The following is an 18136-nucleotide window of genomic DNA, read 5'->3' on the forward strand; positions in this document are numbered from 1 at the left end:
CTTAATGCTTTCATCGTGGACAAAATAAAGGCTATACAGAACTCCATCTCTCCTAGCTCACAGGATTGTAAATCATATCAGCAATTTACAAACTCAACAACACTTTCTAGCTTTCAGAACATTACCTTAGATCGGCTTGCAGAATTAAAGAAGCAAGGTAAAATATGCCTCCCCCAAAGACCCCTGTCCCTCTAAGATACAAAAAGACATTCTTGCACAATTCCCAGATACCTTTCTCTCCCTGCTCAACCTCTCCCTGGACCAAGGGGCGGTCCCACGTGCTTTCAAAGAGGCATTGCTAGTCCCGCTTCAAAAGAAAGCCAGATTAGATCCTAATCTACAGAGTAACTACAGACCCATATCGCTCCTCCCATATCCTTCAAAAGTGCTTGAAGCACACGTAGCAAAACTCCTTTGCACAATCATCGAAGAGACTAAAATCTTGGACTATCACCAGGCAGGTTTCAGACCGTCACACTATACTGAATCAGTCATCTTAGGCGTAGTGGATGACCTGAAGGAGGGAGCAGACACAGGATGCACAAAGGCATTTGTCCTGCTCTACCGGTCTGCACGACCATATTAGCAGATAGAATGGCAGCGGCAGGCCTGAGAGGCACGGCCCTGGATTGGATTCCTAGGAGACCACACCCAGTCTGTTAGGCTGACACCCTTTAATTCAGCCAGGGTCAATACCACCTGTGGTGTAACTCAAGGCTCGTCCCTTTCCCCCCCACCTATTCAACTTTTATATCTGCCCGTGATCCACTCCATCCAAAGCAGGAAAGTAAAGGTATATAATTATGCAGATGATATGCAGCTGACTTTCCCAATAGACGAGAAGGAGGAATCGAAGGCCTTCTTCCAAAATACCATGCTTTTTATTAAAAACTGGATGAGTCACAACCATCTTAAATTAAACTCTGACAAAACAGAGATAGTAATTTCTAACAGACTCCATCATTAGACACCAGGACACTAGCCAGCTGCATTGGGCACTCCACCTATCCCTAAGAATTCTGTCAAAAGTCTGGGCATCAAAATCAACGCCAACTTATCCATAAATGGTCACTTCCTCATGCGTTTAGCATCTAAGGACTTTCAAGAAAATCAGTAGATTTTTTACTAGGGAGGCAAGCATGATGATCAGGCTGGCCTTGATTATGTCCAGGCTGGATTACGCCAATGCTACCTATTTTGGTCTCCCTGCCAATCAAACCCATAGATTGCAGCTGATTCAGAATCAGGCGTCCAGATTAGTTTTCCAGCAACCGAGATACTGTCACACTAAGCCACTAATAAAGCAGCTTCACTGGCGTCCTGTGACCCGGCGGTCTACCGTTTAAGACAGGCTGCATGATTTTCAACACGCTCCACGAGACGGGCCCTAAATTTATTTCCACAAAGATTTCATGGTACCTTCCCAAATGGAATCTCAGATCAGCCTCAGTGAATATGCGGACTATCCCTAGATTTAAGCATAAGAGAATGGGTGGTTCTTGTTTCTCTGTACTCTGCTCAAAACTCTGGAATTCCCTACTGATTGATATCAGACTAACATCTGTTTACATTGGTTTCAGGAAAAAAATGAAAACTTGTCTGTTCACCCAAGCCTACTGTTAGAGTATACTTCAGGACAGTTTTCCTACCTCCGATAGCGCCAAGAGACCTTTTGGTGAACAAGCGCTTAATAAATCTCCTAAACATAAACATACTTTCTGTAGAAAACCAGAATGGCTTTAGGAACCTTTATAATCCATTTGCCACCACTCTGGGATGTGCTGGAAGATAAATGTTTCTGCGCATCTTTATGAGCCCAAAATCTAAGACCAAAGAAAGGCATGTGAGACTGAATATTGTGAAATGGTATTAATAAGGGCCAGAGGAGATTTGTGTAGTCTTAACCTGTCAAAGTTAGCCAAGCAAATATGAAGAAGTCATAATTATTTAGGATACAAACCGTGGAAGGGGGTTTATCCTGAAGAAACCTGAAAGTCAGTCAGACCTATAGCTCATGAAGAAAACATTAGCCTGGTTTATTAGAACAGCACAGATGGAACAAATACCAAAAGAGAGCTCACAGCCTCACTGCTTGGCCAACCTCCCCCCCCCTCCCCCTTCCCTCCCCACACGCACACCTTAATAAAACATAAATGTCTTCTACTATGACTCTGTGCCCAACACATGTTTTTGCGAACAGTCCTGCTATGTGAAAAGGGAATGCTGGCAATCCAAGCACAATTGCACTGGTCAGACAAAATGTTGTGCTTGCTGGCTGCTGCGCACCCCAGCACGACCCTACCCAAACCACATGAATCGATCATGTGCATGCACACACATTTGCTTCCACTATATATAAATATATTGGTTTTGGCAGTCCTTGTTAGTTATAATTTCACGTATTTACGTAAACTTTTTTAGAAGACGCACAGTACCAAGCATGACCTCAAAGATAAAGGCAGGTGTGGTGTATTGGCTTTCTGACATATAGGATGTTGTGTTGGATGTAACCTCCCCACGTGCTATGCATCTTGGAAAAAAAAAACTGCTGGCTCTGATCTCGGGTCACCACTTATTTCAAAATCGTCTGAGTTTCTAGACCTGGTCTTCCCTGAAAATGACTATTAGCACGCGCGTCAGTATAAACGGTTGTATGAAAACAAACCATCACCGTTTCAAATCCTATAACACGTTAGGCTGACGGGTGCAAGCACAGGACTGGAATCTTGGTATACAACCCTACCCTTATCCTAAGTGTCAACGCGGTTCAGCGTGACGAGCATGAAACATTTTAAAGTTACAGTTATGGTGTTGGATATTCCCCAGTGTTTCTCCTCCATCACTAATGCAGACCTCAGTATGAGGCGAACTATGGTGAAGACAGGGGGTTTGGTTTGTTCTTTCGCTCTAAGACTCCACTGTGGCAGAGTAATGAAGTTTACAAACTCCAATCCCTCACCCTTTACTCTCACCGCTTTTAAATCCTCGGGTGTGTCCCCAGATCCAGGCGGGAGATGCAGCAGGCAAAATTACTCTTCCAGGATCGGGACTTAATTTAAACACTGCAGTGACAGCACCGGAGGTTTGTTTGGATCATAGTCACACGTGGCGATAGATCGTACGCACTCCCTAAAAGGTCCCTGGCCAGCTAAGCCTAATACACATAACTAAAGCAGAAAACAGGCTATGTGTCTGCATTCGAAATACTTCCTTGCATAGGAAACTTACAGGCTGATTGAAACCTAATGCTATTTTTCCGCTCTTTAAAAGTTGGGCAAATTATAAAACTAAACTCACGGTATCCTGGCCCCTGTGGCGTTTATCATATTTACCTCCTTTAGGAACATTTAGAGCGCTCTGAAAACCTATTGTTCCTAACCAACTACATTGGTAGTTTCGAAAAATATTTCTTACTTGTATTTTTAGCTGGCTTCTGAGACCATCCCAATCCAAAATGGTCTACAGGTTTATGCAGGCTCTATGGTTTGGGGAAGGCTAGACGTTCTGGCATGTAAACTTCTGTGACGACAGAAGAAGGGCTAGAATCCGTGTTGATGACTGGCAGGCACGTGGAGGTCTGGAGGTGCTTGGTATTAACAGGCAACAGCTGGGTTGTATGAGAGGGGTTCGTGGGAATTAGCAAGGATAGATCGGTGGGCGCAGAATGGTAACCAAAGCTTGCATAGAATATAGGGGGACCATTGGGGGCAGGTTGGTGCATAGTTCTCAGTTGACCCATTTGCAAGGGTTCTCTTCATGTTTGTTCCTAACTGGAGGCAGATATGCTGCAGCAGTATCATATGGGTATAATGCATTTCTTATCACTACCGACTCTTCGTGGTGCTTTTTGATCAACCAATGGGACATTAAAACATAACCCAGGCTCGAGACTAAACTAGTGCTCTGTACTAAAATATTTTGGAAGATACTCTATTAGGTTATCTGTGCAAAGGAGAGAGAATTTGAAGTAATTGCAAATCGAAAAAAATCAGGACACTTTTGTTGTTGTTGCATGACTAATATGCGCAGCTCAAGAAAAAGTCTATAGAGTCCGAATCACTGGTAGAAACTCCTCGGTGGATAGATGGGAGTTTAAAACCAGCACAGGCGCGCACGCCTCGCGCGGCTGCAGGGGAGGGGGCCTGCGCGATTGCCTTGCGGGAGCAAGCAGCAAGGAGCGATAATTGATAACATATGGCGCCAGCTGCTCGCTCCCACAAGTGAAACGTGCACACGTTGCCATTGGAAGCAATGCAAAGCGTGCACGTTTTTGCCGGGAAAGCTGTGCCGATTGCTAAAGGTCTCTTTCCTATGAAGAGCATGCGTGCTGCGTAGGTAAGACCTAAAAATTAGGTCCCTGAAAGGAAGCAGTGAAAGGATACAAGTCATCCAGTCAAAAGAATGGTGAAAGAGCTATACTCGAGGGAAAAGATTAAGGCAAGCCATTGCATAAGTTGCAAGGGACTGACTCAAATCTCATTTTAATTATTGGTATTACCCACAATACGTCTTTGACAACAGATAAGCTGCCAGCTACAAGCGGTCTATAGGCGAGCGAGGCCTGTATAGTCTTAGTTTTCTGATCAACACCACTATGGATTATAATGCAGACCATGTTCTAAAGAACCCTTGTCTCTTCCTAAACAACTTACTTATTTAATATTGCTAGTTGTGCACAGTTTTATCGGCTATTCAATTAAACTGTAAACAAAGAAATAAGAGGTAATACGAAACTGGGGCTTGGATCCGTGGCCAAAGCTTATCATGAAAGTGAATCCTTTTGTGACTACTATATAGTCAGTCTGTCCTCAGTCTACAAGGTCTCTAGGTCTCTCTACCTTCGTCTTTGTCTGTGTCTCCTTTTCTTCGCAGTGCTTTGAAAAATGTATAGCTTAGCTCCATCAAGAGGCGTGGTAATCTCTTGTCCCATACTTTTGGCTGTATCATTCTGCCTCCTGTGGACTACTTGCATTACATAAGGTAATACTTTACATCTCAAAAGTACACTGGATCGTCACACATTAAACTCGTTGAATTCTCAAACATGTATATAGAAAACAATCCTTCTGAGTTTAATTTTTTCATTGCATGACCGTTTTTTTAATGTTCTACTCTGTCACAAATACATTTACACGTTTTACACACATACTACATAGGGCGGGACAGTCAGGTTGATTTAAAACTAAAGAAGCATTGGAAAAGCCTACTGGTCAGGCTTTAATGCTGTGATGCATAGAGACGAACTTACACATGCAGTTTGCGTGTGTTAGTACATTACAGCTAAACCGATTAGCTCGGCTAATGCTGCTTTTTAGGTCTCGCGTGAGCCAGCGGTTTAGCGCTGCTCTCGCGAGAGCTTTTGTAAAAGGGGGATTTGGAAGTGCAAACTAGTGCTTTTCAGGCCTCCAAATACAGTGCATGTGTGCCGGGCGCGCGCACCATTTGGCAGCCTGAAAGCACTGTTTGCACTTTCAAATCCCCCATTTACAAAAGCTCATTTCACGGCCGCTATGATGAGAACATCAAAGCTGCCGCGAAAGTGCTCACCATTTGCCACCCCCTCCCTTATCCCACTTCCCTCACAATGGCGACCGCTTGTTTACAATGTTGGGTTGATTCTTGTGTGGTAAACTGCCTATAGTAGCCTAGAGACAACTTAGCTCGAAAACTGAAGATACCTGACGTGCATATATACAATGAAACCAGAGGCTGCAGCAACTCTATCAATAAAACAGAGCGACAAAGAGAAGGGATTTTTACCGTAATGAAGCTATATTACGCAACGTGGCATAGTAGCGTAATCTCTGGCTTTTCAAAATGTAAAATACTGAAAATCACATGAGATTACGCCAGTGTAAGCAACATTTCACCCAGGGTTAGCTACAATCGTGCTTCTGAAGTGCTTGCTTTTGACATCTGATGTGCCAGGAAAGTCATGAATTTCAGTCCTGACAACACGAATGGAGACTTTCATCCTCCAGAGTTCAATAAATTGAGCAGTATAGGAATGAAAAAACTCTAGTATGACGTACTATTTAGAAACAAGTTACTTATACGTTTAGGTACAACCAATGTGTCAATTTAATAAACAGCTGAACTGTATAAATAAAGAAGCATGTTTAAAAACAGTGATGATGGCTCTTAGAATTTTCTGTTTAAAAATATATTTCAAAACTGTGACATTATTAAGTGCATTACTAAGTGGTTTTAGACAACAAGTAAATAATAGCATGTTGAGTCCTTTATCACTTTCAGCGCATTTGAGAGTAAAATATGCCTTAGCTTCCTGAAAGCCAAATCTGTTGGGCCTAGTCTTGTTAGTTATATGTTTCCCAGATGAATGATACGACCGGCTTACACCCCAGAGGGCTTACAGAATTCGTAACTGGCTTCACTTGTTTTTATCCAGGTGGCATATGACATGGCCCAGCTCTGCACAGATTGTTACAATAGACGTATTTCCAAGGTGTGCACCAATAGTGTGCAACAGGTTCAGGGTGAATTCCTATAGCATACGAGGCACGTGACCATAATATGCATATGTACATCACTGTGGCTTATTGGGAACACCCTTTTATGATGTATGTATATAGGGCAGTAAAGGGGTTAAGGGCCTGATTTAGTTGTTGTAGGATGGATTACTCTATCACAAACACGACGGATATCCCTACTGCTGTATGACAGGTGCCATAGACTATAAAACGTTTGTAAAATTGAGTTAATAGTGTTTGGGTTGAGAGAGGAACTCTGAAAACATCCCCTCTGATCTGATTCCATGGCCAGTGTCCTGTCCCAGCTCAAACAATTAAGAGGTCTCGGACTTATTTTAGACAACCAGTTAACCAAGATTCCACAGGAAATGCAGGTTACAAAATCCAGATTTGTTCACCTCAAACTATTAACCCCTTCCATGCTGCGCAGATTCCGCCGCTGTGCTGACGGAATCTTGCGCGGGCGTGGTCATGACGGAACGGTTCCGTCATGAGCACAGCTCAACCGTGGCTCATGACGGAACCGTTCCGTCATGAGCACCGAAGGGGTTAAAGGAGGCACCGAAACAGGTATCTCTTATTTATAGCAAGTGTTTACATAAGCCTTGGCTACACCAATGCCACATACCCGAGAATGTGGCTAAATCTTCTTAATCTACTATGGTGAATTCAGAACACTGCCCCCACATGCTCCCAGAGTGGGCAATATAGGCCATGACCCACAAGCCCTGCCATGGTACATTGGCACCGGATTGAACAAGGATTGGCAAAGCTTACAGGTGTGGCTTGCGATTTGAGTCGTGACTTCAATATTTTAACAAGCATTTACAATGCAATAGGTCTCGCATTTATGCGAGTTTAAGTTATTGGCATTGTAAATGACAAAGCCTTTTATTTATGTTTTAAAAACCAAAACATATAAAAGGCATTGTCATTTACAATGCCAATAGGTCAAACTCACGTAAATGCGAGACCTATTGCATTGCAAATGCTTGTTCTTTACTGGTGAACTTGTTTAATCCAGTCTGGGGTGGGGTGTTGACTACCAGCTCAGTTATATATGCGTAGTAGTTTTTCAGCCATAGTTCTGGTGCAGAACACCCCTCGGGCGCTGTTTAATGGTATTTACTGAAATCGTTCTAAATGGAACAGATCGTCACTTAGAGGGGTTCTAAAGGTTGCACAATGGAAGTTAACTTTAAACTGTCCAGTCAGAGATGAGTCTAGTAGTTGGAGAAATGTTGTCTACTAACTTTGGTAAATACAAAGGTAAGCCCTCGATTCTCAGCTCATACTGTGCGGGGTAATTGCCAGGTTGGTGTTTTCGCACATTGCTTGAGGTGCAGATGTGTGATTGGCTCGGTGCCTTCACGCTCCTGCTGTTACTATGAGCTGTTGCTATTATCGGATGTATTCCCAGGAGTGAACTCTCTCTTTCTGCTTGTTTCAAATTCGACGTGTATTGTAAGAGATTATTTTCCCGTTGCAGGTCAGCTGGAGCGCGGACGGCACTCAGCTGCTCTCCTCGTCTGGTGATAAAACCGCCAAAATATGGGACGTGGGGGCTAACTCCCTGGTCAGCACCTTTAAGCTTGGAAGCGATGTTCTGGATCAGCAGCTGGGATGTTTGTGGCAGAACTACTTGCTCAGTATTTCCCTTTCCGGCTACATCAACTATTTGGATAAGAACAACCCAGACCGGCCTCTACGCGTCATCAAGGTACTGGCATATGTTTTAGTGTAACTCACTTCGACAGAACAAATGAGTAATCTGTTGTGAAGCCCCCCATGGACCTTTTTTTTGCTTTGATTTAAGCTTCACGACTTCACAAAGTCGAGCAAACAGTCTGTGAAGCTCTCGACTTGCCTGTCGTTCGCCTCTAAGTTTTCTTTTTTTTTTATACCCGACGCTGCCATCTGGCGGTCTTGCTGGAAACCGCTCCTCAAAGCAATGACGTAAAGGACATCTGGCACTAATGCTGCGCTCGCTTTTATCGCCTCCTAGAATCCTCACTGCTCTCCCTTTTGCTTCTCACACTTCTCATCTTAATGCAAAATATCACAGAATAGATTGTTTTTTTACCTGCTGACTTTGGTTTTATAGCGTTTGCATGTAGCACAACTCCACTTTTGCTGTCGGTTAATTGAAAAGCCCATCTGCTCACTTACTGTGCTTCCTAAATACTCTTTCCTGTGTCTTGGATCTCCTTCCTCCAGCTTTTTCCAAGGCGCGTGCTCTCCAACCAGAACTTTTATCTTTATGGATAACAATCTTCAAGCTTGTTAACGTTGATGCTACAGAGCAGCCTTTGGGGAGATTTACTAGTGGGCGTGGTACTATAGTCATGCAGGGTTGCCTGCACCAGCGGGAAGCACCACTTGCCTTAGACCAATTCTCATTATACGTCAAGTACTGTGACTCACAGCAGCTTTGGCGACATCAAGCTGCAGTTCAGGATTGCAAGTACAACACTGGTTCCCCGCTGGCTTACCCATTACTCTGGAGGTAGCATGCTGCATTCACTTACCCCGATTGATGTTCTGGTCATGTTTGTTTTGGCTTGTGGCATGCACTCTTTTATATTGTGTGGAAGACTATTGAATGTTTGATGGTAGCCTGAGCACAGTTACATAAATGGGTAACCATGAAATTAAGTATATAAAAAGGTACATTATAGGGAAGCCCAGAAAGATACCCTGCCAGGAGATCAGTGTTTATTAACTCAGCAACTTACACAGACTCAGTAATGGGGCCCCCAGAACACAGGCATGAAACACTTGCTAAGATAACTCTCCCAGAGGAAGGACTATCAGACTCCGGATACAGCACACAGTGTGTGGGTTGTTTCTGTATTGAGGTCAAACAGTACCTTTGAATTAATTTAGAGTCTGTTCAGCCAAGCATCCCATTGAAACCGAAATCTGGTGTCTGCCTGGATATGGATTTGAAAGTATAAACCAAAGTAAGGGGACACTGTTTCTTAGAGGAAAAGAGTTGGTCTAGGGAATGGGGGGGGGGGGAAGAGTCAGCATGGCTCTTAGTTGTTTCCCTCACACATCCCAAGGGATGTCAGGCTTCATCATAGGGCAGTTGCTCCTCGTCGGGCCTGCGCTGCAATTCCCAACGGGTCCCCTGGAGGGTTGCTTTTGCGGAGATCTTTTGAATTCTCGCCTTATGATTCATGTGAGGTGGTGCTCATAGAGTGGTGAGTGAATATAAAAATGGCTAGAGGATATGAATGCTGCGTCAATTTAATAACTGGATTCCTCGGTCAAGAATAAAAGACCAGAAGGTTGAGGCTGCTGAAGGTTTATAATGGCCGAAAGTAGCTGGATGTGGATGTGTGGTGAAAGTTTTATATTTTTCGGGTTGACATGTTTCGCGCCCCTAGTGGTCTTGGGAGGAGATCTTTGGTGCTTCTAAAGGATCAGGAAAGGAAAGTAGGTGAGTAGAAGTGTGTATGAGGTGACATCCCAAAAATAGTTAAGTGCCGCCTTTTAGATCCTCATTCTTGTGATCCAATCTCTTAAAAGTTAGACACACTCGTCCTGGGTCAAAATGAGAGGGTGCTTTTATCTTCGCTCAGGTTCTGGCAAAAGCTAGGAGGAGCCGCACCTACCCGTCCTCTCATATGCCCGTCATGGGCTCCTCTCAGCTTGTTATGGAAGCAGGTCATAATAAATTACTCCAAATGTGTTATGTTTTCAAGCTAGTGGTTCAAACAGTAACTGTCTACGTAGTTGGTCTACCTTTGCAAGAACCCCGGAATTCTAGCATACTCCTCATACATGATTCATTGGGACATTAAAAACACAAATGATGGAAGACCCACGAATGTCTTATTGACACAATTCCGTCCTTTTGGTTCCACAGGAAACAATCTATTGAAAATGTACCTGTGACTTACAACTAAGCGAGAAAACAACTGACTTGACTCTGAAACAAGGTGACCTTTTGAGGGTACATTGACCTCTTAGGTTACGCCTCTGCAAGAGAGGTTACTGACAAGCAAGCCCTCTGTTTTTTTTTTTTTTTTTTTGCCATGATGTCGTAGGACTTTCACATTAATTTATATTCATTTACCCATTCTTTTCTTGAATCCTACTTCTCCAGCTTAAAGATCACTACAAGCGAATGATGTGGAAAGGGTTCCGCACTTTTTATTAGACTGAATACCTGAGGCTACGCAAGCAATTATTGGCAAATTATATTCTCTTTCTAACCGGGTCAGATTCTAACAAGCAATCTGTTACTAGATGGATGCTATCCTGCAACACCCTATGTTACCAAAAAGCCTAATGGGTTACTTTCTGGGAAATCAGGGCACTTTGCACATTTTTGCACATAGATGAAAACTACTATTGTCGCTTTATTTTGCCATGTCCCTATTTGTGATGTTTAGAAGACCACAACCTCCAGGTTTGGTCATATGTTAACCAGACACTACTTTTTGGACTCCTACTCCTGGACAGACATACACGTGGTTTCTACCTTCTTGCAAATCTGGTTTGGTTGACTCACTCGTTGGTTCTGGGGGTTGCCTTTGTGTTGGGTTTCTGCCGGTTTTGGTTTGCAATGTGCTTAGTGCTCACTTCATTATTTTCCTTACGCAAAGTTGGTGTCAAGGGCCTATGTGGTGGGGGCCCTCTGCAACCTATGATTAAATTGATTATTTTAGTGTCGGTATTTCTGGATTTAAGACTACCAAAACCTGGTAGTGGAAGCTGATTTATGAACTAAGAATACCATAGTCCTTGTAGGCAAGAAACGTTTCCTTTTATATTTGGTATCTGTTGTAATTAATGAAAAATAATTATTTTGTTTTGTTCATGGAATGCTGCTGATAAGTAACTGTTTTTTCTCTAGGGTCACACCAAGGCAATCCAGTGTTTGGCCGTGCATAAAAATGATGGAAGATCCACCATCTACTCTGGCAGCCAGGATGGTCATATCAATATCCTTTTAAAATTTTCAATGTATTCTGATATTAATAGTGATATGCAAGTCACTTTTAATTGTGTACTTTTATTTTGGAATGTTTTTAATAATTCCGTATAAATTATGAACTGTTTTAATGAGCTTTTACTAAATAGTAGTTGGAATATTTTTTGTAGGCTAAAAATTTATATAGTCTAGTTTTGGGAAGAATAGTTAACTGAGGGTCTCCATTCTAGACCATAATTTAGAAAGAAGTCCCTTTTACAATCAATCAATTGATCAGGGGTTTGTAAAGTGCTCCACTCACCCGTGAGGGTCTCAAGACGCTAGGGGGGACGGGATGGGAGGGTCAGCAGGGCCGTTAGCCGATGAGCTAGGTCTTGAGAGTCTTCCTGAAGGTGTTCAGAGAGGGGGAGCGTCTGATGTCTGCTGCTAGCTCGTTCCAGGTTTTGGCCACAATGTGAGAGAAGGATCTTCTGTCTGATCTGGCTCTGCGGATGCGTGTGGTTTCGGCCAATGCGAAGTTGGAAGATCGTAGATTTCTTTTGGGTGCGTGGAAGTTGATTCTGTCGTTGAGGTATTTTGGTCCGTTGTTGTGTAGGCATTTGTAGGCGTGAGTGAGGATTTTGAAGGTGACTCTTTTCTCCATGGGGAGCCAGTGGAGTTTTCGTAGGTGGTGGCTGATGTGTTCGTGCTGGGGGATGCCGAGGACGAGTCTGGCGGCGGTGTTCTGTATAGTTTGGAGTTTGTGGAGCAGGGACTCGATGCTGGTGTAGAGTGCGTTTTCATAGTCCAGTCTGCTGTGATGAGTGCGTGAGTGACTGTCTTCCTTGACTCAGGGGGAATCAATTTGAAGGTCTTGCGAAGTATGCCGAGGGTGTTGAAACAGCTGGGTGTGACGGTGTTGACTTGTCGGTTCATGGTGAGTGATGAGTCTAATATGATGCCGAGGTTCTTGGCGTGGTCTGAGGGGGTAGGTGGACTTCCGAGGGCGGTCGGCCACCAGGTGTTGTCCCATGCTGAAGGGGTGGTTCCAAGGACGAGGACATCTGTCTTCTCGGCTTTGAGTTTAAGGCAGCTGTTGGTCATCCAGACTGCGACATCTTGCATTCCTTTCTGGAAGTTGAGTTTGGCGGTGGTGGAGTCTCGGGTGAAGGAGAGGAGGAGTTGGGTGTCGGCGTAGGATATGATGTTGAGGCCGTGTTGTCGGACGATGGCTGCGAGGGGGGCCATGTAGATGTTGAAGAGGGTCTGGCTCAGTGATGACCCCTGTGGGACTCCGCAGGTGATTTCCGTTTGTTTGGAGAGGTAGGGTGATAGTCTGATTCTCTGGCTTCTTCCGGTGAGGAATGATCGGATCCAGTCCAGGGCAGTTGGAGTAGTTTCTTACCTGTAACTCCAGTTCTGTAGTAGGGGTATCTCTGTTATAGTCATAATCTATGAATAGTCCCGCCCATGTGCGGTGACCCCGGAGCAATCAAAATATCTCTTAAGCTGTCCTGCATTTGCAAACCTGCAAAGACACTTAAGAGACAGACAAAATAATGCAGCCTAATAACAATATGGCTGCACTGGCCAGCACTTCATCTGAAGTGAACACAAAAGCCAAAATAAAGTTTAAATGTCATTTTTATTCACATCTGACATGTTCCTTTATTGTATCACACTCCCTTCACCAAAATCCCTTTAAACAATAGAGAGGAAGGGGTGGGCAGACAAGCCCTATAGGCTGTCATTATGTGTCTGCTAAAAGGATACCGTGCCTTTAAGGAACTCTCCAGAGACCCCCGGTATCCCAGGATGCACAGCCAAAGCAAGTTACTTTCAGTTCTTTTTGAAGGTGTATAACAGGCCTGATACTGTCAGTTTACTCCACCGGGGAGGAGGGAGGGTCGCTTATGACTATAACAGAGATACCCCTACTACAGAACTGGAGTTACAGGTAAGAAACTACTCCTTCTGTAGTAGGGGATCTCTGTGTATAGTCCTAATCTATGAATAGAATGGCAAGCCCATCCCAACCAATAAACAGAGGTGGAGTAAAAACCGAACACCAACAAATCACTGTGCAAACAAATTCCTCAGCGAAGCCTGTCCAACCTGCGCATTTGCCCTAGCATCAGAGTCCAGGCAGTAATGCTTTGTAAACGTATGGACCGACTTCCAGGTGGCAGCCTTACAAATGTCAGCGATTGGAACATTCCTAAGCAAAGCTGTAGTCGCTGCTTTGCCCCTAGTCGAATGCCCTGTAGGCTTACCCCCTAACGTCTTATTAGCTTTCTGATAACAGAGCTGAATACAGGACACAATCCATCTGGAGATGGACTATTTCGAGGTAGCTAGACCAGTTCTTACCGAACCATAATTTACAAACAGTTGATCCGACCTGCGGATGTCTTTTGTCTTATCTAGATAGAATTTCAACACTCTACGCACATCTAGTGAATGCAGAGACCTCTCCACCGGAGAGGAGGGATGCTGAAAAAATGTAGGCAAAGTTATCATTTGATTTACATGGAAATCAGATATCACTTTAGGTAAAAACTTAGAATGAGTACGCATTACCACTTTAGAAGCATGGAATACAGTATACGGCTCGTGACAACACAGAGCCTGAATCTCACTTACTCTCCTGGCCGATGTAATGGCCACAAGGAAGGCAGCCTTCCAGGACAAATGCTGCAAAGAAGCCTTATGAATAGGGTCAAAAGGCTCCCTCATTAATCTGGACAACACCACGTTCAATTCCCATGGTGGAGAAGGTAGTCTAACAGGGGGAAACACCTTACGCAAACCCTCCAAAAAATCTTTAATCACAGGGATTTGAAAAAATGAGGTTTGGTTAGGGCCCTTTCTATACGCAGTCAAAGCTGCGAGATGAACTTTAATAGACTGAAAGTTAAGCCCAGATTGAGCTAACTGCAGCAGATAAGGCAGAATAACATCTTCTTTACGGGATGTAGGGTCAATGTCCTTTGCCGTGCACCATAAGCAGAATCTCTTCCACTTATAGGCATAAGAAGTCCTCGTAGACTGTCTCTTCGCCTCTTTCAAGATCTCCATACAGTCCTGAGGTAGGTTCAAGTGTCCATACTGTACTAGCTCAGGAGCCATGCTGCCAAACTCAAGGACGAGGGATTGGGGTGAACCATCTGTCCTCCGAATTTCGTGAGAAGGTCCAGCCGACACGGCAGGCGCCGGTGTGGTAGAACAGACCGGTGAAGAAAGTCGGTGAACCACCATTGCCTCGGCCACTCCGGAGCAATCAGGATCATCCTGGCTCTGGATTGCGACAGCTTGATCAGCACCGCCGGAATCAGGGGAATGGGTGGAAAGGCGTAGAGAAAGCTGTTCGACCAGCTGATCCATAGTGCATTCCCCAGCGTCCCTGGTTGGTAGTTCCTGGACGCGAAGTCGTGGCATTTGCTGTTTTCTGCCGTAGCGAACAGATCGATATCCGGAGTGCCCCACTCTGCGAAGACGTCTCTTAGCACGTCGTCGTTTAGCACCCACTCGTGATTTTCTTGAACGAGCCTGCTGAGCGCATCGGCTTGGGCATTCTGCACTTCCGGCAGATGGGTTGCCGTGATCGTTGGGTCCCTGGCCACCAGCCAATTCCAGATCGTCTGTGCCTCCCGAGACAGCGTGCGTGAACGGGAGCCCCCCTGCTTGTTGAGGTAATACATGGTAGTAGTATTGTCCGTCTGAACTAGCAGGGAGTTCGTCTTGAAGGAGGGATGGAACGCCTTCAGGGCCAAGTGTACTGCTCGGAGTTCGAAAAAGTTGATGTGGTAAGTCATCTCCGTCTGTGACCACATCCCCTGAATCTGAAGAGGGCCCGAATGCGCTCCCCAGCCCTGGAGAGACGCATCGGTCACTATGGTCTGGACCGGAATATCCTTGTGAAAGGGAGTCCCCTTGCAGACATTCTCTGAGGAGCACCACCATTTCAGAGACTGTAGAGCGTGTTGGGACAGATAAATCTTGTCCTCCCAACGCCCCCGCCTCTGGTCCCATTGATCCTCCAGACATTCCTGCAGAGGCCTCATATGCAGACGTGCATTGGGGGTGAGAAAGATGCATGAAGCCATCGATCCCAGTAAAGAGGCCACCGTCCTCACTGCAGGAGAGTGGGCTGAGAGGAGGTGCAGGGCCTTCCAACGGATAGATAAGCGTCTCTCCTCCGAAGGACACACGCTTGCGTTCAAAGTATTGACTGAGGCCCCCAAGTACTGGAGACACTGCACAGGGATCGGCACTGACTTCGTCATGTTGATGTGCAGTCCCAGGCGATGAAGCAAGGCAGCTGTCCTGTTGAAATGACACTGGGCTTCCTGGTACGTGGAAGCTTTGATTAGCCAATCGTCCAGGTATGGATACACAAACACTTTGTTCTTCCGCAAGTGTGCCGCCACCACTGCCATGCACTTGGAGAACGTCCTTGGTGCAGACTTCAGACCAAACGGGAGTACTGTATACTGGTAATGGTTGTTGCCTACCAGAAACCTCAGGAACTTGCGATGCTTTTGTGCGATCGGCACATGAAAGTAAGCGTCCTGCAGATCTATGGCGCACAGCCAGTCTCCTCGATGCAACTGAGGGTAAATCTGATGCAGGGACAACATACGGAACTTTTCTCTGCGGATCCACTTGTTTGCTTGACGCAGATCTAGATCAGGCCTGAACTCGTTCTTGTCCTTTTTTCTGACACGAGAGAACCTTGAGTAAAGACCTTTTCCTTTTTGCCTCAAAGGAACAGTCTCTATCGCCTTCTTCTTTAACAGAATGTCCGCCTCCCACTGGAGCTCTTGCACCATGTAGGGAGAGCGCACTGGTGGGATCTGTGGAGGCGGGCTGGTGAAACGAAGACTGTACCCATTGCAAACAATATTCAGCACCCACTTGTCTTGAGTTATTGTTCTCCACTCTGCCAGGTAGTATTGAATACTTCCCCCCCCACCGGAGCGGGTAACGGATGAGGGGGAAGTGACCTTTCAGGGCTTCGACCCGGCCGGGCCTTTGTTCCCCGAAGAGGATTGATGCTGTCCTCTGCCCCTCTGGCGCTTTTGCAAGGACTGCCTCGGGAACTGTTGTTGTTGCTGGTGTTGCTGTTGTTGACCAGACTGACGCCCTTGGCCGCATGGTTTAGAATAACGCCTGCCATAGGAACGGAATGATCTCTTCTGTTCCTTGGGTTTTTCCAACCCCACGGCCTTCAGGGTTTCTGCTTCGGCCTTCATGCGGGCCATTTCGTCATCCGCATGAGACCCGAACAACGTCGTGCCAGAGAAAGGTAAGTTAGCAATCTTTTGCTGCGCTTCAGGCTTTAGAGAGGTAAGTCTCAGCCAGGAATGTCTCCTCATGTGTACTCCATGACAGTACCCATGGGCCGCCAGCAATGACACATCCCCCGCTGCACTGATGATCTGGTTGGAGACCATCATGCCCTCATTCAACACCTCCTGGAAGTCTTCCCGTTTATCCCTAGGCAGGGAGTCAGCAAACTGTTGCAGGGAGTCCCATAATGATCGGTCATAGCGACCCAGCAGAGCGGAGGCGCTAGCAGCCTTCATAGTCGTGGCCGACGTAGAGCACATCCTCCTCCCCAAGGAGTCCATCTTGCGACTCTCCTTATCCGGAGGAGCTGTTGAAGAGGGCGACGTGGCATGTTTCCTAGCCGCAACCACAATGACAGAGTCCGGGGGAGGGTCCACCCTGAGGAACGCCGGGTCCGAATCAGGGGCCCTGTACTTCTTCTGCAACCTTGGGGGAGCAGACTTCACCACGGCTGGTGTCAAGAAGACCTCCATGGCTGGTTCCACCAGACCTGGAACCAGAGGGAGGAGGGGGCGTGATAGATGCGCCTTGTGTAACGTCTCAAATATCACAGAGGTAGGGGGAACTGGTACCGTCACTGAGATTCCCAATTTTGCCGCCCTTCTCATCAGTACATCTTGGAAAGTGGCAATATCATCCACTGGCGAGATTCTAGTAGGCGGTGTTTCCGATAACGTGGGGGAAAGCCGTCCAGTGCCAGAAGAGTCCGTATACCTCGTGCCTCTGGATCGAGATCTATACCTCCGTCGTCCATGCCTTGTGTGAGTGGACGATCTGTGTCTGCTCCGTGACCGCCGGCGAGATCTAGAGCGTGATCTCAGTCTGCGTGGGGTCTTAGGAGCCACTGGTAGCCGCGGAGAAGGCGGGAGCTGTGGCACTGGAGGCGGTGGTAGCGTAGGTGGCGTAGGTGGCTTAGGAGGCGCCACAGGGGGCCGGGGGTCAGGAGGAGGAGGAGGAGGAGGAGGAGGAGGCGGCGGAGGAGGCGGAGGAGGCGTAGGAGTCTTCTGAGGCCGCGGCCGAGGGGGCAGTGGCAGGGGGTCCATTGGAGCCTCACTCCGTCCATCACCCCTTGCAGGAGAACCCGGACTAGCTCTGTCCGGACTTCCGTCCCCCTTTCTCTTCTTTGCGGGTCTACCCCGTGAAGAGGCTGAAGTGAACGAGGGAGAGCGTCCTCCTCTCCTAGATCCACGACTGGATATCGTAATCACTGAAGAAGTGTTACCAGGTGATCTCGTCCTCGATGTCGAACTGTGCGTCGACCTCGTACGGCTTCTCCTCGCCGTTGAACGCAAACGGCGTCCCCTCGACGTCGAACGGCGTCCCCTGTCGTTCCTCGACGTTGAGCGCCTTAGTCTCGACGGCGAGCCTC

At 46.3% G+C, this 18136-nt stretch overlaps 1 protein-coding gene across 1 annotated transcript in view; it reads left to right on the forward strand.

The window, feature by feature from the left end:
* Nucleotides 1-18136, forward strand: part of WDR1 (WD repeat domain 1) — a 347946-nt gene that overhangs the window by 144848 nt on the left and 184962 nt on the right. Inside the window, exons 8-9 of the mRNA XM_085642417.1 lie at nt 7981-8211; nt 11359-11446. Of these exons, the coding sequence (XP_085498543.1) occupies nt 7981-8211; nt 11359-11446 (319 nt within the window). The remainder of the gene's footprint in view (nt 1-7980; nt 8212-11358; nt 11447-18136) is intronic.

The sequence above is a fragment of the Triturus cristatus genome, chromosome 2_2, assembly GCF_964204655.1.
Source record: "Triturus cristatus chromosome 2_2, aTriCri1.1, whole genome shotgun sequence".
NCBI lineage: Eukaryota > Metazoa > Chordata > Amphibia > Caudata > Salamandridae > Triturus > Triturus cristatus.